General features: G+C 39.8%; 1 protein-coding gene across 1 annotated transcript in view; it reads left to right on the forward strand.

Moving 5' to 3' along the window:
- Positions 1-24,489, forward strand: part of piezo1 (piezo-type mechanosensitive ion channel component 1) — a 102,425-nt gene that overhangs the window by 57,597 nt on the left and 20,339 nt on the right. Inside the window, exons 17-35 of the mRNA XM_037123909.1 lie at positions 1,060-1,166; positions 2,399-2,565; positions 2,684-2,860; positions 8,389-8,514; positions 8,860-9,060; positions 9,301-9,505; positions 10,550-10,654; positions 11,660-11,816; positions 12,101-12,344; positions 12,718-12,814; positions 13,624-13,789; positions 17,364-17,453; positions 18,654-18,736; positions 20,050-20,118; positions 20,227-20,327; positions 21,069-21,213; positions 21,865-21,939; positions 22,461-22,633; positions 24,359-24,468. Coding sequence (XP_036979804.1) covers positions 1,060-1,166; positions 2,399-2,565; positions 2,684-2,860; positions 8,389-8,514; positions 8,860-9,060; positions 9,301-9,505; positions 10,550-10,654; positions 11,660-11,816; positions 12,101-12,344; positions 12,718-12,814; positions 13,624-13,789; positions 17,364-17,453; positions 18,654-18,736; positions 20,050-20,118; positions 20,227-20,327; positions 21,069-21,213; positions 21,865-21,939; positions 22,461-22,633; positions 24,359-24,468 — 2,598 coding nt within the window. The remainder of the gene's footprint in view (positions 1-1,059; positions 1,167-2,398; positions 2,566-2,683; positions 2,861-8,388; positions 8,515-8,859; positions 9,061-9,300; positions 9,506-10,549; positions 10,655-11,659; positions 11,817-12,100; positions 12,345-12,717; positions 12,815-13,623; positions 13,790-17,363; positions 17,454-18,653; positions 18,737-20,049; positions 20,119-20,226; positions 20,328-21,068; positions 21,214-21,864; positions 21,940-22,460; positions 22,634-24,358; positions 24,469-24,489) is intronic.

Here is a 24,489-nt window from a genome sequence, read left to right on the forward strand (position 1 = left end):
GTGGTTCTCACTCTCACAGGGGGCTGCGAGTAGGCTACAGGATGGGAGGAAAAAAAATCCGAAAGAAAATCTCCCATGTCGAAATGCAAGTGGTTGGACTATTATAACACACAAACAAATCATCCTCCTGGCGACTTTTTTTGTCAAAAGTGACTAGCGACAAATCGAGTGACTTCTACTGGTGTTATTGGAGACTTTTGTGGTGTTTGGAGACTCTGACTTGAAAGCACATATCACTCTGCAGTCACTGTGCTCAACGAGCAGCGGGTGCTGCCGTGATCCGCACTCACAGGCGGTCAGGCTGTCAGTAGCCTCGTGCAGAAGTCCCAGCCTGCAGTCAGAGCAGAGAGGAGTCACACACCACTCCCAGGCTGCAAATGAATCGCGGATGCGCACGGCCGCCGCCATTCCTGCCCTGGCTTACAGAGCGGGGTGTGGTATATTACCACATAATAGCTTGGTTTCAATTAACCGCAGGGTCCCCTTTAAACGCCAGGTGCAGGTGTATACTTTGATAAGTAACCACAGAACAAGTGCTGAGTCTAATTTATTTTTTTTAATCAAGGAAGGAGATGTGGCTACTGACACTACACGTTTTCCTTTGCCTTTTTCCCATATTGTTCTTGCTTTCTGTCAGTCAGTACCACATTGATGATCGCTGGCGAAGTTTGTGACATTTTCATCCCGGATTTTTGTGAGGAAGGAATTAAACGCCTGGTCTCAAATTGCCGCCTGGTCTGTCAAGTGATTGAAACAAATAAACACCCCGGCTATTATTTGGTATTGTACGGCATGATTACTCTCCCGGCCTGGGGAGAGAGACGCAACACAGTGCTGGGGGGTGCCCAGCTTGCAAAAGGTTGAGAAACCCTGATCTGAGGGAATATTCAAAATGCTGGCTGAATGAAACATAAATCACCTCTGTGCTCACCTGCTTACAGCCAAAGATATGAAATATTCAAACCTGTTTTTTGTGATGCTGTTTTCCGTTATCACGCATTACCAAGGAAATGTTCTATTTTTCTTTCTGCGGTAACTAATGAGAGAATCTGCCTCCAGGAAGAGGACGAGTGAGAGGACTGAACAGACGGAGTCTGGTGATGCTGGGGAAAACTTTGAAGAGGAAGACATGGTGACCAACACCGATGAGGAGTCTGAAGACGAAGGTAAAAAATAACAATGGCGGTTTGTAATAAAGACACATTTTCACAGTTGTTGCTTATTTACACAGATATCAGTAATTATATTGTATTTTGTATAATTTATGATTACAAACTCCTTATTAACAACAATCTGAACTAAATAATGATTTTTTTTTTACTAGGTGTAATTCAGGTCATCATCAAATTAGTCAACAACTGTTATGTACTTTATGGATGGCATCTTATTGAGAAAAATATGGAAAATTGAGGAAAACATGCTTCTTTTTCTACAAAGATGTCATCCATGACTAAAACCTAAAATTCAGGTGATTGTTGTTGCACCATGTGATGAAGCTCTCTATCAGTCCTCTGCACACCACAGAACTTTTTTTTTCGAGGATGCACAAACATGGATACAACCCAGAACTTGACTGGTTGGTCGAGGCATAAAAAAGTGTGGCAGTAATTTTATTTTCTGTTTCATTAGAACTTAACCCATCTAATTTCGACTTGTCATTTATTTGATTACATCCACTGGGAGAGAACAATATGGTGTTTTTTTCAGAGCCGACGCACATTTTTAGCAATCAGGGATGACCGAGAACCAAGCCAATGTTTAGAAAAAAACACAAGCTTCTGTATGCCTTTTAAAGGTGTGGACCTATATTTCATCTGGGCACCCCAAAAAAATTAAATCATGTTTAATAATAAAAGTAATTTTCTTTATTTCTTTTCCCACTCCCATGAAAAAAATATATATATATATATTTTGTTATTGACCTCATTACTGTGCTCTCATGTCAGCTCACTTTGAGACTATGTTTTGCTGTCATTTACTGTTGCACTAGTTTCTGTCCTCCTATGTCAGTTTACCGCTGGCATAAAGCTAGATAGACAGACAGAGATAGATCTGTTTGTGTGTGACAGCTGCAGGCAGAGATCCTTACACGTAGCTGTTGTGGACTGGAGTGAAACTAGTAACTTCTGTTTGTATTGAAATTTGAGTCCTTCTCTCAAAGCCTCTGTCCTCAAAAAGTATTGCAGCTCAGCAGTCAGCAGACCACTCTTCATTTTAGGAATTAAAGAGAACTTACTGAAAATGTTATAGTTAACTGTATATCACTGTGACAAAGTGCAGATATTTACAGTCAAAATGTCAAATCAGTTCTTAAGTTCTCAGTGACTGATCTCCCCTCAGCTGAATGTTGATTTTCTCACTCTCTTTGTTCACCTGTCCTCTCTTCTCCTTCGCTCAGTTGAGTTGATGCCCAGTAAGTGGGGTCTGGTGATGGATAGGTTACTGGTTCTGTCCAGAAGGTTCTCTGACAGTCTCGCCAAAGTTCAAGTTTTTCTCTGGAGGCTTCTGGAGCTCCACATCCTCAAAATGGTGGCCTTCTTCTCTGTGTGGGTTGCTCTTGACGAGGTAAAGGCAGGGGGGGATGGGTGTTGTGTGAGGGGAATGACTGAAACAAACTGCAAATATATGATACTTGATTTGTTTCTACATGGGTGTATTTATTATGACCTCTGTTTGTCCGAAGCCTTCTGTGATGAACCTGGTCTTGGTGGTGTTGTGGTCTCTGGCGATGCCCTACAGTCGCTTCAGGCCCATGGCATCCTGTCTGTCTACAGTCTGGGTGTGTGTCATCATCGTGTGTAAGATGCTGTACCAACTCAGTGTCGTCAACCCTGTTGAGTACTCCAGTAACTGTAGCCGGGTAAGACACTCCTATTTGTTTATCTTGTATACAGTCTTAGACGATAGAGGAAAAAAAAACCCAGTGTGAGTGCAAGAGCTCATAACCTCATCAACTGGGCTGTTTCAATGTCATAATTAGGTTTTAGTAGTCAAAGGTCATTGTGAATCTACAAAACACTTTTCTGTCCATCACTCAGTAATTCACAAGATTATTATGACAAGATTTTTCACAAATGTCCAGGGCAAAATTATGACGTGATGACATTTCATATCAAAACTGTCAAATGTCCACTTCAGTGTGACTTCATAATGTTCTGCAAAAAATATTCTGGCCATTATTCAGTGCCACAGCTCAGGATCAGCAACTTGACTGGTGACCAGAGGCGTACAACTGTGATGCGGTAATCAGGCTTAGAGAGTAACAAAATACAGGACATGTAATGGGATTAGATCATTTAGGATGCAGAAAGAGGTAAGTGTATTCCAGTAAAGTTATAGGGAGAAAAAAATGTATTTAGATTACAGCTACATTCAGTAAAAAAATGGATGACAGGATCAGAATTTAAAAATAAAGAATGACATACTATATTGTAACTATGCACATGTGCACAAATCACAACAATTCATGAGTCACATGTAGTCACTATGGTGATAAAAACCAATTACACAAATAAGAATACTCCCTTGTTATAAAGATAAAATAAAAATCATTTTGATATTTATTTTTGCTGTTATTTACTTGCACTAGTGCATTGCCCGTAGGAAGTATGTATTCCATAGAAAAGTGGGAGGTAGCTTTTTCATGGATGGCGAAATGAGGCTGTGTTTGAAGGTGGGATGTCAGGGATAGTTAAGTTTGTTGTGAAATTCGATATTCCAGGGTATAATTTTGGACTATTTTTGATTTTGCCATTATATATCACCTTAAAAACTGTTTACCTTGCCTTGCTTGGTGTCATTATTGCAACGTGTCATCACGTGACTGTACAGTTATTTTTTCATTTTGACATTCTGCATTAACACAATGGACCTAAAATCACAAAAAAAAATCTGAGTAGGAAAAAGTTGAAAAAAAACCACAAATATGTTTAATGAACTTTTTTTATTACTTATAATGCAAATATAAACTGTTGTTTGCTAAATGTGTGCATAAGTGTTTGAAATTTACAAAGTTATATGTAACTATTTACACTTAAATGCAGGCAATGCCTCAGGCTTATGGCTCCCTCAGCTCCTTCCTGCCTGCTCCACATTCAGCCGTCTCCTCCTTGTTTTGACTCATTAAACAAAAAAACAACTCCACTACACACTAAACACACTACACCAAACACTACATAATACACTAAATATACACTCCAAACACGCTTAGTGTCACAAATCTCTCAACTCTTGAAACTGGCTCTGTCGCCGTCGCTGTCGCCGTCGCCGTCGCCGTTGCTGTCATTCGTTTGCCAATCTCCCTCCCACAACTTCCCCTGTTACTCAGCGACCAAATCACGTGGTTTGCCATATAATTTTGTGGTTGATTGGTGTGGTGCTTGCTGCTATGTCATCTTAAATTGGTCACGTGATTTGGATGCACCAGCGCGTCAACTTGGAAGTTGCGCATGTGGCTATGGTGGCTATGGTTGACAATGCTAGCGGAATTGGTAAATCATTTATGAAAGTATTTATTAACGGTATCATTGTAGTCCAAAAAAATCCGACGTTGCACACCCTTAAACCACACAGCAGCCATTTTGAAAATCTCAGGTCAGTCTGATCTTAATCTGCAGAGATATTTGAGGCACACAGACAGACAGACAGACAGACAGAGATTTCTTGCTTTTATAGAGAGCTATGTCTGGTATTGAGGTAATCCAGAAGTAACGGAATGTAATCAGTTTACATAATTAAGGCTTGAGCAGGGAACCTGCAAGGTCACTATTGTTTTTGTAATGTTTTTTTTTTTTTTTTTGTTTATTCTTTTTCTTAGGCCAAAATGATCACATTCTTCACTGCCTAAACATACCCCAAAATTCACCACACTTGGAGCATAGGTCACACCTGGCGAAAAATTTTATAATCTATTGTCATCATGAATGTCCACCACTAGGTGGCGCTTTAATCAAGGGAAGTGCGTTTTTGCTTGTAACTCTCATATACTTTATTGTACATTCAAAAACCATATCCACGCTTTCAGTGGATTGTGCTGAATCTCGTGATATAGGCCATTTCTGCCTACCATTTTTCACCAAACACAGCATCTGTGGACCCTCCTGACAAAAAGTTATTAAAAGAATTTTGACATTCCGAACAATACTCAAGTTATTAAATAAAAACTTCCTGCAGATTTTGTTCCGAACAGGAAGTATTGCGTATCTCCACATTGGTGTATCCGAATGACATGAAACTCACGTGACTACTTTCCCATGAGCCCCTGAGTCTCTGTGCAAAATTTTGGGTGATGAGCACTAAGTGGTATGCTTTAAGTCTCCACATTGGTTGCTCAGATTTCATTTCATAGCCTTACCAAGTAGTTATTATTCTGACAGGGTCGGCAAATCAATATTGTTTTTCTGAACTTATCCAAACCTTAACCATAACAGTGTATTTATGTTTCTAATTTCCAAAGAAAATTGTTCTAATTATCATATAGTGATGGTCACCCTGTAAAATGTGGTGTCAGACCTCAAAGGACGAATGTCTGTTGCACTGGGGGGCTTATTGTTCTTACTATGCATTATTTACCTGTGTCTCAGCTCAGGGCACCAGGCGCTATAACTCAATGTCAGTGTCACTGAGAGTGCAGGGAGTTTAAAGCTGAGTGTATCACTCACTATCAGGGAGAATCAGCTGTCTGGTGCTCAACAGACATATCGTTAGAAAATCACTAGACCGTGATGAATAGTGACTCTGTGACCATTTTAATTCAAGTACAGTCCATTTGCCAGCTGTTTAATATCACATGCAGTGTGTTGTGTGCCTGTGACAAAGATGAACAAACATTCTGTCTATCTGAACTTCTGGCTCTGAAAGCAATACATATAAAAGGCACCCAGGATGACATTTGTAATACCCAGCCTCAGTGGTATAGTAGCATGCTCCAAATTATGGGCCATTTCATTTTATGTTATCTAACATTTCTGTAAATCATTTAGTAGCTCACAGACAGAAAGTCTGACGTTAGTTGTTAATTTAGCAGAGTGTTACTCGCATTGTTGCCTCACTACTTCCATCTCTCAGCAGAGTGTCACATGGAAATGCGTTTTTTTTTTTAGCAGATTAGTGAATGACTCATTTCTGTTCAGAACTTGTTTTTCAAAATATTACATCAGATTCTTCCAATGGTGTAAAATGGTCATTATTAAATGGACATGAGTTGGAGCAGTGATGACAATTTTGAAAATGTCCTGTTCTAAATTCACATGCAAAGCTCTCATCATCCAAATCTACAAAACAGCTCAAGTTTATTTTTCTGACCCCAGAAACAGACGTCTTTCCTCTAAAGAACAATAGATTATAGTCTACTCTCTGACATGATTCATATGGTTAATTAATGTCTGAGAAAACAACAGTTTTGCATGATTCAAGTCATTAGGGAGGCCAGATTCCAAAGTAAAATATCTGTGAATAGAAAAACCAACCTCCCACACTGTGACCTCTAGTTTTCATATTTTGATACTGGGGTAACTTTACTGACAACATTTTTTCACAGGTAAGAATATTACATAAATGTATCATATATTATTTATGTAAAAAAATAAACTTCAGCTGTAAATAAAGAAGTTCTGGGACCAGTGAGGTTGAGGGATGAGGTAGCACAGCCGTTCTATTGGCTGCTGCCATTACAGTGCTGGTCTTCTCATCCATGAGCATGGTCATTGTCTTCAAGTTCAGTTTTTATGAAGTAGGTGCATGTGCACCTCATTGATGGCATATTTGAGACTTTGAGATATCACAATTTGTCCTATCAGTACAATATACAGCTTAACCAACAGTGTTGAGAAGGGAAAGGGAAGAAAAAGAGAGCCTCTATTACTCCTGACTCCTGACATAGATTTGCTTTGCTAACCCTGAAACAATTTTATACAACCAGAACTCAGCCAGTAATGTGCTAATGGGGGTTATATTGCTACTGCAGTAAAAGTACATTTACAGACAACACGTACTAAATATAAAACGTGTGCTCATATTTTCAGGCATGTACAGTACTTTATATACTTAGGAAACTAAATTATAACTGCAGCCTTCACATAGTTAACTAAACCTGCTGCTGTAGCTTCAACACTGAGTCTGTGCAGGAAGCTTAAGGTAAAAGTTAAACTCAGAATTCCCAGTCATAGTTCAAATGCTCTTGTATCGCTGCAGGTATATACTGTGGTAAACTTTTGAATCAAACCACACTGTGACTGCTATTTAAGTTGTTTTAAGGCAACAGGCTTGATATGAAACAAGAGATTTCCCATCCTCATACTGAAACAGTTTTTCTCCGCAGCCTCTCCAAGTGGAACATTTCACCTAAAAATGGAAATTCTGATGTTGCACTCGATGTTGTAACCGATACTGACACAATCCTGAAGATGTTATTTTTTCTCTCAAGTCTAAGTCTGTAGTACATATTTCTGCACACTCGCCCTGGTCAAGAAAATTAGTACACTTAATTGTATTTAGGTTAATTTAGGTACACAAAAGTCATTACAAGTATAATGTCACTACATAAGTGTCAAAATATACTTGCAAACAGTGCACTTTAAAGTTCATATGTTTAAAATGATGTACTTGGGCATTTTAAATTGCAAACTTATATACTTACAGTGATCAGTTACTTTACTTTTGAGAAGTATAATTAAATTAAGTCCTTTCTAATGCACTATTAGAATGCTTTATTAAGGTTTGTTTTACTTTATTCTTAGTGTATTTTAAGTATACTAACAAATAGTGCAGTTTAAAGTTACTTCATGTGAAACTGGACAGTTTAAGACTTTTTAAAAGGAAAAGGTTCTCATAGTAATTGTTGGAGATGGTGTGCAAACAGAACTTACAGCACTAAGGAGTGAATTGATGAGAAATGTTATATATATATGGATTATCTATGTGCATTTGATCCACCATTGGGTATATGAGTAATCATGGGCCAGATTGGCAGGACAGGAGAGAAAATTAATTGAATGGCAGACAAGGAATGATGAGAAAGGTTCAAGACTACCACAAACCACTACCACTAACCCTTCTGAACCACTAACCCTTCTGAACTCATTACTTTCATGGAAAGAAAAACCTCCCAAGGCTTCAAATAATTACAAAGCTTAATTATTTGTCATTTTCAGCCACATATTAATCCACATTTGGTGCTCTAGTGAGTATTTCTGGTAGCAGTGCTGCATAAACTTCATCACTAAACCTGACTGTTCCTTATCTCTTCCTATTTTTTGTATTTTTCCCATCTGCATGGACAGCTGGTCACTTGACCTGACATATAAGTAACGACCCTCTGTGGGAGCTGAAGTGATAAGGAGTTAATTGGCATATTTTTATGAATTGGTTTCTTCTCTCTTTCCCACACAGCCTCTAGCAAATGAAACCAACCTGTTACCAGAGGAGGTGAACAATTCTACACTTTACAAGGAGCCGGTGGATCCAGCCAAATGGTTTGGCATCAGGAAAGACGCTACTGTATTGGGATACAGCAAGGTGATCAAGCTGACTGCTGTGGTTCCAGTAATTAAAAACAAAGGGCTGGGTATTATATCTAAAACCTATTATGAGACACTATTTTTAATACCTGTTTGAATAAAACGTAAACTATCTGCATGACTAGAAGATACAAGTAAATTACAAAAGATTTTGTTTTGGGAACTTTGAAACCAACTCTTTAAACATCACATAATATGCACCAATCTGCTAATGAAGTTTACCAGTTCATGAACGTTACCCATCCAGCCTCTTTTATGTTGTGTCTGCTCCATCTCATGGTTGCTTTAATGGCCAGTTACTCTCATCTCATAATGAAACTAATGCCCTCAACCTGCTTTGCAGAACCACTTAATAGTGCTGATGTTGTTGGTGTTTGAGGCGACGGTGTATCGTCATCAGGCCCACCACTATCGTCAGCTCCAGCGCTCTCCTCCCACCATCCCTGCTCTGTTTCCCACCGCCTCCAGAGACACTCTAGACAAGGGTCTCATTCCCTGCTTCAAGTACCTGCTCAACTATGCCTTCTACAAATTTGGATTAGAGGTAACTGGCAGAGATCACTTCATTACTGAATTGGGGCTGTTTGGAGCAGAAAATATCAACGAAAAGATAGAAAATTAAGCTGGAAAAAAAAGAACATGTTGTTTCAGTCAAGGTTAGGTGTCATTTAAAAGAAGAAGACCTGCTAAATTGAGTTCCTCTTGTAGACTGTTCTAGAGCATCGGTGTTTCCATTTTTACATCTTATTTTAATCTCCCAAAACCTCTCTTCTTTTTTTGGAAGATTTGCTTCCTGTTGACAGTGAATGTGATTGGCCAGCGGATGAACTTCTTGGTGATCATCCACGGTTGTTGGTTGGTAGCCATCTTGGTGAGGCGGCGGCGGGCAGCGATTGCCAGAATCTGGCCCAAATACTGTCTTTTCTTGTCCATCTTCATGATCTACCAGTATTTACTGTGCTTGGGAATTCCACCTGCTCTCTGCATAGGTGAGTCCTGATATACAGACAGGTCCAACTAAATGACAGTGCAATTCACCTTTGCAGTATGTTTTATTATTGCATTTTTCTGAGTAGAGCACCTTTGGGAGAAGTAGAGACAAACATCCTAATCAGTGACACTAATGTGGGACAGAATAATAAAAGCACCCTACCTCATTGTCATCTGTTGCATTCTTACTATAATTTGTAATCTGCTATCTGTTGCAAAGTCTTGATATTTAAGTCGCATTCAAAGTATGGGTATGGTTTCTCAAGTTTTCACATGGGAACATGCCGTAAAATTGTCATTGTCAGTCCCAGAGTCTGTGTTTTCATACATCTTTATCAGTTCAGTAGGTTGGTCACAAATACACTTTTATGCAGGCTTTGTAAAAACATATGAAGCAGTTGATGATTGGGAACTCCATTCACACTGTCAGTGAATTAATTTTTTTTCCCCCCCCTTGTGTGTCTTGTTCATCATCATGAAAACGCCGGGAAAATAGAGAACATCAAAAAGCAGCAGATCAAATGCTATCAGATTACATCCAGAAGATGTGTTAAACTTGTTCTAAAAAAGTCGTAATCGGTAATGAATGAGAGCCAATAATCTTGCTTCTTTCTGATCTCTGAAAATTGTGTAAGGGCAGTACCGATCATGCAGCTGAAGCCACAAACAGCAGTTATTTTTCAGTATATTTAACTTCCTTAACTTCAACACCATAGCATCACCTCTGAGAAAGAGAGTAATATAGTGTGTTCACTCGGGTATTGTGTTCACACCACAACCAGGCCAAGCTGGAGGCGATAAATACCTTTCGACTACTGAAGGGTTAATTGACTCGGGAGGAAATCCTAATAATATACATTGGCATTTCACGGAAGATCCAGATGTTAGGAGGTGTAAGTGGGCTTTATGGCCAGTGTGAAAGCAGTAAAAATTAAATGATCTCATATAAGATCAATATGGTGTAAGGCGAACTTTAGATTATGCCCCACATGGCAGCATGTAGAACTATGTGTGTACTCCATTTTGTTTCTTTTGTTCTGTAGAGTATCCGTGGAGATGGAACACTCCAGTGTTGATGAACTCAGCGCTCATCAAATGGATCCATCTGCCCGATTTCTACACAGTGCCCAACTCCAAAAACCTCATAGGTTAGTTTATGTGCACATGTCTGATGTCTGTGTGTGCATCTGAGTCCGTCTATTCATTTGTATTGACAAAATAAATCTACGTTTGGCAGAAATTCACCTTGTCACGATATACGTAGTATGGAGCATATCAAAATACAAAATACTCTAATGCTATATGATAATACAGGGGAACTATAGAAAGATCCTTTCTAATTTCCCGTTTCCTGTTTCAGCAAAAAAAACAAAACAAACTGCACTCAATTGGTTCTACTTTATACAGAAGCTCCATTTTTCTGCTCTAAATCATTGATGTGTTTATGACCTGAGAACTGGTGGAAAAATAAAGTTTTGCCAGGATAATCTTTCTCAACGCCTTCATTTCTTTTCCCTTCTTTGAGTGTGTTTGGGGTGGATGCTGAGTGCCAGTAGAGGGCAGCGCATATAAATCTTTGTGTTTTCTATTATATTTATTCTTATACCACCAGGTTGATGAGCACGAACAGCTACATATAGCAGTCTACTTCATGAAGTATTTTATTTTACCGAATTACATCTAATACAGCAAATTTCTACTCAAATAAACGTCAGAAAGACTGACATGTGATCTGCATTGTTACTAGAAATCTGACTAATGACACATTGTCCCTAGAGGTGAATGATTCAACTGGTTAGAACTGAAATTCCTTTTTCTGTTGGTACAGAGACATTAAATTACCAAAGAAAGATGCTGTTGGGAGCTGGTATCTTATTCCAGGTACTGTTATCAAAACCAGTATCAGTTGAAGTGTGAATGATAATTGTGTTGATTTTCTTTACTCAGTTTCACACATGAAAAAAATAGAAGAAATGATGGATTATCCTGGCAAAACTTTTTTTTTTTTACCACCAGTTCTCTAATCACTTTAGATCAGATTTAGAAAATGGATCACTCTGAAGCTTCACCACTGCTTGGTTCTGTGTGTTCCATGACAACGAGGTTGGTAATGATGATGTTGTCTTGTGTTGTGTTGTTGTATGTGCCTGCAGCGGACTTTGTGCTGCTGCTATGTGCGTCCCAGCAGTGGAAAGTGTTTGAGTGTGAGCACACGGAAGAGTGGATGGTCCTGGCAGGAGAGAACACAGACGACCCTGATCCAATGGAAGGTCGACTGTTTAACCCAGCACCCAACTACGTCAACTGCAGGTATATCCATATCTCTATTACTATCTGTCTGGTTTCTGTCTGTGTCATCCACAGCTGAACCTTCTGTTTCTCTGCTCTACTTCTGTCATCGTTTGTAATTTTCATCTACCTCTGATAAGACTGACGTAAACACACCCCTCTGAATACATGTGTCTCTCACTAAGCAGCACTTAGACTGATTATTCCGTGGTCGGGTCTCTTGACGTCTTTTTCGTAACCTCAAAGGCCACCAGTTCTACAAACTGTCCATCACAATGAGTATGCGTTTTCCTGTCCTCCTCCAGGAGTTACCTGGACATGGCTAAAGTCCTGGTGTTTCGTTACCTCTTCTGGTTCGTGCTGTCAGTGGTCTTCATCACAGGGGCCACAAGGATTTCTGTGTTCGGACTGGGTTACCTGCTTGCCTGCTTCTTTTTCCTGCTGTTTGGGACCCAGCTATTGGTCAAACCATCCAGGACCCGCCTCGCCCTGTGGGACTGTCTCATCATCTATAACGTGGCAGTCATTATTTCTAAAAATATGTTATCAGTAAGTTGAAATGTCATCATTTGATGCTTGTTTGCATATTCTTGGTTCCTCTTTCATGTTCTCTTGGTAGTCATAAGTAAAATATATTCCCACAGTAACATCATGCATTCTTATCTTGCATGTTCTCTTGGTAGTCATAAGTAAAATATATTCCCACAGTAACATCAGCCATCAGCACATTTTAGATTAGAATAGAAAGACATTTAAAATCCCCTTCACATCATCCAAGCACAACAACAAGCACAAAGTGTTAGGTCTCAGTTAAGTAGTACTACCATGATTGGAACAAGTGATTGTCAGCGCTCACAGTCTAAATGATGTCTGACCTCATCTAAAAAACACTGACTTGTGTGTTTCTGTGTTTGTGTTTCAGATCTTGGCATGTGTGTTTGTGTTTGAGATGCAGCAAGGCTTCTGTTGGGTGATTCAGCTCTTCAGTCTGGTTTGCACAGTCAAAGGATACTATGACCGTAAGTCCTTCAACAATATTAATCAGAGCTGGGTGGAGTAGCCAAAAAATGTACTCAAGTAAAAGTACTGTTACTTTTCATAAACAGTTACTCGAAGAACTAGAATTAGAAGTGTAAGAAGTCATCAGCATTACTAATAGAGCAAGATCACAAAAGTGCTAACTAGACACCACAGATGGTCTTCATGTTGTCTCAGTTCTATCACAGTCACGCGTGAGCCCCCCATGTCCAGGTCTGTACAATCACATGAAGACAATAAGACTAGAAGTGAAGAATTAAGAAGAGGTTAAGGTGAATTAGGACAAATACAGTTGTGTAAACATTTTTCCCTAGATCTGAAGAAGACTGCCTATGCTAAAAACAGTCATGTCCACACACTTGTGCACAATTAAGTCTCCACTTATCTGTCTGTTTTCATCATTATTAGTTAAATGCATTGCACTCACATGCCATTAACTTGAATGTTCATCATATGCTGTGTATATGTCATCAAACAACAGACATACTTGCAGCTCTCTGTCAGCAATCGCTTTTAACAGAGTCCTGTGGAGGTGTGGCTGTGATAGGACTGATAACAGAGCACTAGCAGACCTGGAACTTAACTGACCACCTGCCTTTTAACAGAATTTGCATAAACGCGTAGCATAACAAATAAAATTAGCACCACTGTTTCCGAAAGTAACGGGGTAAAAGTAAAGATTTTCCTCAAAGTCAAGTAAGACAAACAGTATGCGGCCTTAAAACTTCTCCAAAAAGTACAATTTACCCCAAAATGTTACTCAAGCATGTGTGTGCTATGTGATCAACAGCAAAAGCAGTGAGTGACAAGAAATGCAGCCTCCCGGTAGAAGAGGCCGGGATCATCTGGGACAGTATCTGTTTCCTCTTCCTGTTGCTGCAGAGGAGAGTCTTCCTCAGCTTCTACTTCCTGCATGTGGTAGCAGAACTGCAGGCTTCTGCCAAACAGGCCTCGAGGTAACACAATAAACAGATCACTGACTGAATGAATGCTAGGGGTTACTAGATTATTGAAGGACTAAAAAAGGAAATATACATCTCTGTTATACGTAATTAAATTTGTTGCACATTCAAGTTTATTCTTGAACTTAAGAGACAGTATATGTAACAATATTTTCTTAGCTTAAAGCTTCCCTGTCTTCTTCTGTACAGATGGGTTGAGTGAGCAGTCAATTTACTATGATGAGGTGACTGTTCACACACTGCCTATAGAAAGTATTAATAATCTAATTGATAACAAATATCTCTCTATAAAAGCATTTGTTTGGACTGCAATGATACCATTAATTTATTTCATAAATGCTTTACCAATTCTGCTAGCATTGCTAACAGTAGCAACCACAGTCACGTGCGCACCAGAGCCAATCACTGCAGAGCTCAAATCCATGACATACCTTAAGAAACAAGCAGATTTATACCTGCAGTGGCGTGAGCTGGACCGGGATTTTGCCGGTGATTCGGTCCCATTCTGTTCTGTGCATCTAAGCTGACTGTTGTGGATTAATGAGACTAAACGAGTCCGGACTGAGTCTGCTCTCGTCTGAGGAGATCCGGAGATACACGGACAACAAAGTGGAATCAGAATCTGTGGGTGTTCGTCTGTAGCTAGCTGCTAGCCGCTAGACCACCCACACGGCCCAAGTCCCCGAGTCGATGGACGCACCGGCAGGTCCAAAACCGGGACTTAGTTTTGTAAAGAGTTAGTTATGTTAGTAAATGATGTCCGCCACGCTTTTTCGCAAACATTGCCATCACGTTTGCTTTGTGTTTGGTGCAGGAAGAAACAGTAAAAACAGGCTTTTGTCATAAAAGTGTCCGCAAGTTTGGTTGATGAGGAACCGGGTGAAGTTGTGGGAGGGACGGAGGCGGATGAATGGCAGGCAGTGTGACATTTAGCATGTTTGGAATGTTTAGTTAGTGTGTTATGTAGTGTATGGTGTAGTGTGTTTAGTGTGTAGTGGAGTCGTTTTTTGTTTAATGAGTCAAAACAAGGAGGATACTGCTGAATGTGGAGCAGGCAGTGCAGCTCTTCATTCAGCTGGAAGGAGCTCAGGCAGACCTGAGCATTGCCTGCATTTAAATGCAATAGTTACATGTAACTTTGTACATTTTTAAAATGTATGCACATATTTAGCAAATAACGATTTATATTTGCATTATAAGTAATAAGAAATGGTTTATTAAACATATTTGTGGTTTTCACAGTAAAAAAAAAAAAGGAACTTTTTCTACTCAGATTTTATGGGGGTTTTTTTTTTTTGTCAAAATAATTTGTGAGAAGTAAGTATTTTGTGTACAAAAAAAAATCAGTTATATTTTATATCAACTTGTGAAACACTGGAGCAAAATCAAGTGTTTAAATGTTTTGTTTTAATTGACTGGAAACATTTATTCCTATAGAAAAGTGGGAGGTTCAGTAGCTTTTTCATGGATGGTTAAATGAGGTTGTGTTTGAAAGTGGGAAGTCAGGGATATAATTGGCTGTTTTCGACTACTTTTGATTATACCATTGTATTTCACCTTAAAAACGATTTATCTCGCCTTGTTTGGTGTCATTATTTTCAGCACAACCTCACATGTGTGACTGTAGTTATTTTTTCATTTTGACATACTATATTAACTAGGGATGTATACCATGGTCCGGTACTTTTTGGTACCGGCTCCTAATTGGGTCGGTACCAGGGTACCATTAAGATTCTGAACAAACGGTACTGTTATCGGTACTTTTTTTTTTTTTTTTTTTAACTTTTATTTTTTTATGATTTTTAACCGATTTTTGACATGGATGGTTTTTGAACGTCTACCCAACCGTAATGACTATAAGCTTTACAACAAACTCCGTTACTTGACTTAGCAGAAACGAAACCGGGTGCCGCTGCTTCGGCTCTTCAGTCTTTAGCGTTGGCTGGGCTGCTAACTTTACTGGCTTTGTTACAGCAATCAAACGCACTGCACTCGTTTAGCTTCACACTTTGCACGCGCTCCAAGTGTTTGGTGATGTTGCTTCACCCGAATTTCCACTGGATACTGTCCGCTACATTACGGCTCTGATCCGGCTTTGCTCCGCCGTCTGCTAAACCCCACCGGTTGGTTTTGATATCGCAGTAACGTTATGGCAGACAGCTGCTGTAGCTCAGCGGGTAGAGCAGGTCGACTGGTTCGCTGGTTCAAATCCCGGCTCCGGGCAAGGCTGAGCTGCATGTCAAAGTGCCCTTGAGCGAGATAATGAACCCCCATTGCTCGTCAGTGAGCCCTGCGATGAGCTGGCGAATTGTCCAGGGAGTACCCTGCCCTCGCCCTGAGACAAGGCTGGGATTGGCTCCAGCAGCAACCCCCCGCGAAAGGGATAAGTGGTTACAGACAATGACATGACATGATATTACATGTTGTAGTATCGATCAGAGTATCGATAAGAAGTATTAGTATCGATAAAATCCTAACAATATCCATCCCTAATATTACCACTATGGACCTAAAATCACAAAATAACATAAAATCAGAGTAGGAAAAAGTTAGATTATTTTACTGTGAAAACCACAAACATGTTTAATGAACCAGTTTGCTAAATTTGTGCCTAAGTTTTTGAAATTTACAAAGTTATATGTGACTATTTACATTTAAATGCAGGCATTGCCTCAGGCTAACTATACACTCCAAACACGCTATATGTCACAAATCTCTCAACTCTCAAAACTCGCCATCTCTGACACTGTCTGTATCACTGCAGGTGTCCCTCACACAACTTCCCCTGTTCCTCGGCAACCAAACTTGCTGCTTACGGACACTTTTATGACAAAAGCCCGTTTTTACCAATTCTTCCTGCGCCAGACACAAAGCAAACGTGACGGCAATATTCGCGAAGAAGTGTGGCGGACATTATTTACCCTAAGTCCGGTTTTGGACGTGCTGGTGCCTTCGGCCCGTCGACTCAGGAGGTGGGCCGTGCGGGGTTGGGCTAGCAGCTAGCTACACATGAACATCCACAGATTCCGATTCCACTTTGTTGTCCTCGCATATCCGGATCTCCTCAGACCGGAACAGACTCGGTCCGGACTCATTTAGTCTCATTAATCCAAAACAGTCAGTTTAGATGCACCGAATGGGACCGAACCCCCAGCAAAATCCCGGTCCAGCTCACGCCGCTGCAGGTATAACTCTGCTTGTTTCTTAAGGTATGTCGTGGAAGTGAGCTCTGCAGTGATTGGCTCTGGTGCGCACGTTGCTATGGTGGCTACGGTTAACAATGCTAGCGGAATTGGTAAAGCATTTCTGAAATAATTTATCATATCATATCATCATATCATCAATAATTTATCAGTGTCATTGTAGTCCGAACAAATGTGACGTTGCGCACCCTTGAACCACGCAGCAGCCATGTTGAAAATCTCAGGGCAGTCTGATCCTGATCTGCAGAGATTTTTGAGGCACAGACACACAGAGATTCCTTGCTTTTATAGAGAGATGTAGACTCTGTAAATAAGCTCAGACAGTGACTTTCTGATAAATGCACTGACTGTTGGGCTTTCTTTAGGGGGTTTGAGCTCTTCAGAGCCAGTATCGTGAAGAACATCAAGTTCCACCAGCAAGCTGAGAGGAAATCTCTGTCCCAGCTCAAGAGATCGTAAGTGTTCACAGTGCAAAAGTGCAACTGATGAGGTTTACCTTTGTGAATAGCAGTATAATTTTTACAGTTTTTGTCTACTTCCTAAACTAATTTACCATGGGCAAAAATCTTATACAGTCAGTCAGATGTTTACATACAGTAGACCTGTAAAGAACATGCACAGGTGCATCTAAAAAAATTGATGATTATAATACATCGTTTCAATCATATTAGCTCTGTAGCATGGCCTCTTAACTTCTTCTGAGTGCTTGTGTTTGATACACCCACTAGACTTAGCCACAAACACTACAATGGGAAAGTCTAAGGAGCTCAGCATTGATCTGAAAGAGCAGTGGTACATGGTACAATTGGAAAACACAAACTATCACCTGCTGCTGAGAGAAAACTGGTCAGGATGGTTAAGAGTCAGCCAGAAACCACCAAAAAGCACTTCTGTGATGAATAAGAAGCTGCTGGAAGACAGCTCTCAGTGTCCACAGTCAAGTTATACGGCATGAGCTGAGAGCCTGTCGTTCAAGAAAGAAGCCCTATATCCAGACGACCAACCTTAAAGCTCAACTGAAGTTTGCTGCTGACCACATGGACAAAGAAAAAACCTGGAGGAAAAGATGTTGTTGTTTTGCCGCAGTGAGCAGCAATATGTATGTTTGCAGGACAGAAGGTGAGGCCTTTAACTCCAAGAACACTACACTTACTGTCTTGAGCCCCATTAAGAACACGTGGGCTGTGCCTGGAAGCCAACAAATGTAGTTGAACTTCACCCATTCTGTCAAGAGGAGTGGTTGAAAATGTATCCAGAGCAGCACCAGAAGCTTTTGGATGGCTATCAAAACTTAATGCGGTGAAAATGGCCAAATGGCATTTAACCAAATATTAGAATTACTGTATGTATATTTCAGAACCAGCAGAAGACCTATGAAATATTCCTTGAACCAAACTTCATGAATATTTTTTGTGATAGAGTAGTCCACTCATTCCATCATGGAAACATGAGAGCTGTAAAAATCATTGAAACACAAGACTAACATGATGTACATGTTCTTTACAAGTGTATGTAAACTTATGACCATGACGGTAGGGAGATATAGAATACATAGTTACATCACAGCGAATATAATAAACTGTCTAAAAGTTCTAGTGAGTAGAAGTTCTATTCTTCTGTCTCCTATCTTTCTTTACTCTGTACTCCTCTTTCAGAATGCAGAGAATTCGCTCCAAGCAGCAGAAGTACAGAGATGGACACAAAACAACTGGAGATCCCAGTGAGAGTCACACTTGTGGTAGGATTACTATTTGACTATTGAGTGGAAAGTTAGCATGTGTTGCCTTCCCTTGTCTCTCCGGGCCTGCCTGATATTAGCTTGTTTTTAGCTGCAGCTGATTTACCCCTCACTAGGACCTGGAGGGTTTCATAGGTAATATTGTACTTTTAAAGCAATAGTTCCTTTTTTATAGAATTTTTTACACTCAAACAAGAGAAGCTTATGAAAAAACCATTGTCATTTTTTTGGTTTTTTCTTTCATCCTGCCTTTTATAACAAAACTGAAATGAATTCAGGTCCATATCATGACATTTAGTGCAAAGTATTTGAACTCTACATGTTGTGATAGAAATATGCATAGTGACTGACCTCTACAGGTTGAAACCTCGCTATTGCAGTTGAATTTTGCTGTCAGTGGGTGTAGAGGCAGGCTTTTGTCATTTCCAGTCTGTCATGGATACAAAACCCAGGTTTTTCTTTTTTTTTTTTTTTTTACCAGGAAGTCGCAGCATCTTCTGTGTTTTTTGGTAACAAACCCTTGCGTATATGCTAGCCAATACTATGTTGGTGCAGCTGCAGCTACAGGAGGCAGCATGAAGGAGTGAATAGGCTTGTCTTGCATTTCCCTGCAAGCCCTGCCCATGTTGAGGCATTGTTTTGAATCTCCAGGGTGGAGAAGCACCATAGCCAAAATAAATCAAGCCCAGAGACTCATAAACCTGGCACATTGTTTTTTTGTTTTTTTTCTTAGTAAGCCATGCTAAGTTATAAAGTTATGGTATTATCACCTTATTAAAGCTGAGGTAGGTAAGACAGCCCTTGGTTGTTATCTGTAAGCATATCCAACTAGCTCATGTCTCACTCACATGTAAGAAAACACCAAACATTATCACAATGAATGAAAACAACACAATGGCTATTGTTATTACTCACTGCTTTCAAGCTGGCATGTTAGTGCTGCATTTTTAGCAATATACAGTACCTGCTTAGCTTGTCCAATCTTTTCATACAGGCTGAATGAAATGATTGGACTGGGATGTTAGCGGCATATGCTGGCCACGGATACTGGATTCTATTCTTTTATTTGGCCAATTGATTCTTTAGAAAATATTTAAAAAATGCTTCTAAAATAACTAAGAGCCCCTTTCTTTACATTGTTCATGCTAATCTTACATGCATTGTACCACAAATTCTGCTGTTTTCTTAAAGATGAACCCATTTACATTGAATAACACCATGGCCTACTGTAGCACCACACTCAGGTCACAGTTTCATTTTAATTCCACTGTTAGTAAAACTCCTAAAACTGTAACCACCTCCCTTCCCTACAGAGAGCCAGAAAGACAGAAAGAGGTCTCGGAAGAAAGAGTGGCACCGGCCGTGGTTGGACCATGCTACAGGTATGACAAACACTAATCCACTGCTAGGTGAAACCAAATGATGTAAGATATAGTTCTTGTGATCTAACCACATAGTAAGGTAAAGGACATGTTCTCGTCTACTCACAGTGCTCCACTCAGGAGAGTACTACCTCTTTGAATCAGACAGTGAGGATGAAGAGGAGCTACAGTCTGAAGAGCAGAAACCTCAGAAACAGACTGCCTGTCAGGTCTGACCCACGACTGAACCTTGTTTTTGTGTAGATATTAGGGCTGTCAAGTGATTGATGTAATTAATTCATGGGTTTGAGATTAATTAATCAAAATTAATTGCATATCCTGGTGTTACAATTATGTTTTAAAATTTTTGACAAATACAAAACAAATAAAATACTTATATTATAATACTTATAATACACGCACCAGCTGATGAGTGCAGTGAGTTTACTTGGGAAACTACAGGTCTCAGTTCCTGTTCAGAGCACCGCTGTTAAGCACTGGAGGATAAGTCAGAACATGTGATCCTTCTAAATAGACCAGTGTGGTCTGCGTTGCTGTAGCGGGCAGTTACATTTCTTGGGAGGTGCACTGAGGCACACACCCACACGGACATTTAACCACATCCTAGTCTTGGTTTGAGAGGGAATGTTAACAGTAAGAAACTCTGGCTAGCTTTAGTCATTTGCCTCCATCATATTTACAAAGCTGCTGGTCAAGGGACACAATTGATCTATGTAAAAATTTTTGAGCACATTATTTTTTCTGGTTAATAATTTAAACCAAATGAAAGCGTTATATTGAAAGCCCAGGTAGATATTTTGATCACATGTCCACATTATCTGATTGTAAACAATTAATTGATATTCCATACTGCATATAGTGGCAGTTGTTATGCTGAAATGTTTTGCTATAATATGCAGTGTTTTAGACTGTATTTTCATCGTCATGTTGCTTTTTGTTTTTCCTCTCAGTTGGCATACCAGGCGTGGGTGACCAGTGTGAAAGCAGCTTTGCGAGAACGTCAGAGACGCCAGAGACAGCTGAGGAGGACTGAGAATAAAGAGAAAGAGAGAGAAGAAAGAATGGAGTCCCAAGAGGAGCCTTACTCTGTTATAGGTTAAATATCCTTATTTCCTTTTTCACTATCAGAGATGCTAGCGCAGAGAGTCTAAAGCCCCTTTCACACTGCCTTTTCAAGGTGGGAATCTTACGGCATTAATTCTGCTTCGCCGTCTGTGTAAAAGTTACAGAGGTGGAATGGGGGGAAAGTTTACAGTTGTAACAGGGGTGAATTAGAGACTGTGTGAAAGGGGTGGCAGCGCAAGCCACGGTTGTGACAGTCTAATGGCATTCACAGACTGACAACAAAATGGATTCCTTAGCTGGATATCGCTCAAAATAAAAAATGAATTATTCCTCACCAAACAACAGTAATATGGTAGCAGGTATTGTCTTTGGCAATTAATTTGAGGAAAAGATAATGAATATTCAGAATATTGTTTTTGAATATTGTTAAGTTTTTTGTTTGCAGTTGAAGCCGACATAATGATTATATGAATATTTTTGAAGCATCCAAATGTATTTATACCTGTGACCTATCACACAGATACAAAAATGTATCAGATTAAAGCAAAGAAAAAACTGTTTGAGGTTTTTCTGATCTCGTTGGGTCATCTAAACCCAAGGTAAACAGTAAATGGTAGATTGCAGGCAGACATAATGTTTCAAATATGCGGTTTGTGTGTATATATGTGTGTGTCTCTGTAGGTTGTGCGGACAACGATGTGTTTGAGGATCCTGTCATTCAGGAGGAGGTGGAGGAGCCGGAGGAAGAGGAGTCAGGTTGGTTCACATTCAGGGTCCTCACTTCCTCCACATTTTACTATGGCTGCATCTAAATCACCACCTTCTGGGCGTGCAGACTGAGTCCTGGTGGACTTGTGGCGGATGGTAGTTGTACGTACTGCGACGTGTTCACTGTCATCACGTCAAGTCTGAGAGCGCGTGAGGCTGCGAGGCAAACATAGGGCTGATAGACAGCCCTACAAAAACACAATCAGTTTGCTTACCTCTATAAGCTTTACTTCTACAGATGTCTTTATCATGATGTGGTTAATTATCATTTCTCACCCAGATGACTAAAGTAACCTTTAAATAAAGGAGCACAGAACTAGAACAAATGTGAGAATATTTTGGCCACAATCTTCTCTCCTGTAACCACAATCCATTTACCCGTTAGCGGGAAAAATTAAGGGATTCTGATTCTGATTCTGATTCTGATGCAGCGGATTAAGATTTCTCAGAACTATTAGTAAATCCTTTACTGTTCTGATTGTCCCCTTCTCTCTTTCTGTGTGCTGCAGGTCATGGTGAGATGGTTCAGAGGATCTTGGACATCCTGCGCTTCTTATGGGCCATAATTCTGGCCATGGTGGATGGACTGACTCAGTGGCTCAACCTCCTGACTAAACAGTACAGAGAGACATCTACTGTTCTGTGCAATGAACGTTATTTCATCATGCACAAGATAGAGCAGGTAAATACTAAAACAGACATTTTTGTTTAAGGTCCTGAATCATAATTATTATTTTTTTTTTTTTACCTTGCCCAGAGTCATGTTTTCCCCTGTGCCCATTTGTTATTTTTCTGGTTGGTTGATTTGCGATTGTGATTGCACAGAAACTGCTTAACAGATTATCACGAAAATTGACTGGCGGATTGGTATCGGCCCAGAATAGACCCCATTAACTTAAGATCCGGGATTTTTTTCTCACTTTCTTTAACAATGTGAGATGGGGCATTTTTCAAAATGTCTGTTATTTTATCAGGAAATAATACATAGTATCTATGAGGTTGTACAATTTATTCAAATAAAATTCAGATCTAGCAGATTTAAACATGTTTCATATGATATTGGATGAGGCTTAATTGAACTAACAGGGACTGTCGGGCCTTGGCAGATTTTCTTTTAATGCCTAGGTGCTATATAAATACTGTGAAAATACAAAAAGACTAAATCCACTGTGAAATCTACACAGTCCATATACAGAGACTGTGTCTTAAAATGAGACGTAATGTATTCTGTAAGCTTAAGCTATTCAAAGGGTACAAAGCAGGAGTAAGACAAATATCAGTACCCAAGAAGTTGCTGATCTTTTCCATGACCCTCTGCCAATAGGTGGCTAATCTAGGGGTGTTAAAGAACATATGCACTAGACGCCTTGTTCTGTGTGGCATTGCCAGCAGTAGTTTGACTTGAGTCAAGTTCTTTTTCCTTCCTGCCCTTTTAAATATCACAGGTGTCAAGTAGAGTCTATTGAGTATTTTGAAATCAAAGTTTAGATCTGGTGTCTCTCGTTGGATTTAACATCTTCTTCAGTAATTTATTCCACCCATCTTCTTCAGACTTAACTTTTAAATCCCTTTCCCATGCAGCTTTTAGGCTGATGGCTTCAGCTGAGAGCATATAGTAGATTGGATAGGCATCTTGGAGAGCCGGTCTCTAAATTGGTTGTATTGTATCTCCAGAAGTCTTTTCCCTGTTAATTATAATGTTCTTTTTCTTGGGTATATGATTCCAAATATTCCTAGTTTGGGAAATGATTGGGTTCATGATATCATCTATTAAGTACTGGCTTAATTAGTCTGCTGACTTGAATGCAGAATTAGGTATATCCTCTATATCTACCCACATGTCTGTCATCTGTACTTGAAAGAAGGGATACTATTGTAGCCCTCATGAATGCTCCCTGATAAATTCTCATATTAAGGAGTCTTATTCCACCGTACTGTCTTTTAGCCTGTAGCCTTGTTAATTTCATCCTGGCCCTTTCTTTCCAGCCCAAATGAATTGGCCAAACATGTTATCTATACTCTGTGGTCACTGGCATGCTCAAACGTAGCATGCTTAAGAGGTAATTTGATTAAGGAGCTATAACCATTTCTATAGTTTGAAATCTTCCCCTTTGAGCAGAAGCTGTATCTGGTTCAAGACTTGGCTGAAATCAGAAATCATATTCTCGAGTCTGGATTCTGAAGTATCCCCAAATTCTTTGATTTTTTTTGGTGCCCACTGAAATTTCCAATTTTGAACGTTACTTCTGTAATAGTATTTACAGGAGGCATCACATCAGAGCAAAGCTTGTGAACATTTTCTAGATGTTCATACCTAAAATGAAAAATAAATCAAAAACTGGTCTTTGGAATACGCATGCAAGTACACACAACCTCTAACTTGTATCTACCCCCCTCTGACTGGCAGCATCCTACAACAGCAGACTCCACAGACGACCAGCTATCTCAGGGCAGTGAGAGTCCCACACTGGAGACCTTTATGGATGAAACTGATATAGAAAACTCAACCAAATACAGGTTAGCGTGGAAAAAAGGTGT

This window comes from Acanthopagrus latus, chromosome 15 (genome assembly GCF_904848185.1).
Source record: "Acanthopagrus latus isolate v.2019 chromosome 15, fAcaLat1.1, whole genome shotgun sequence".
In the NCBI taxonomy this organism is placed as follows: Eukaryota; Metazoa; Chordata; class Actinopteri; order Spariformes; family Sparidae; genus Acanthopagrus; species Acanthopagrus latus.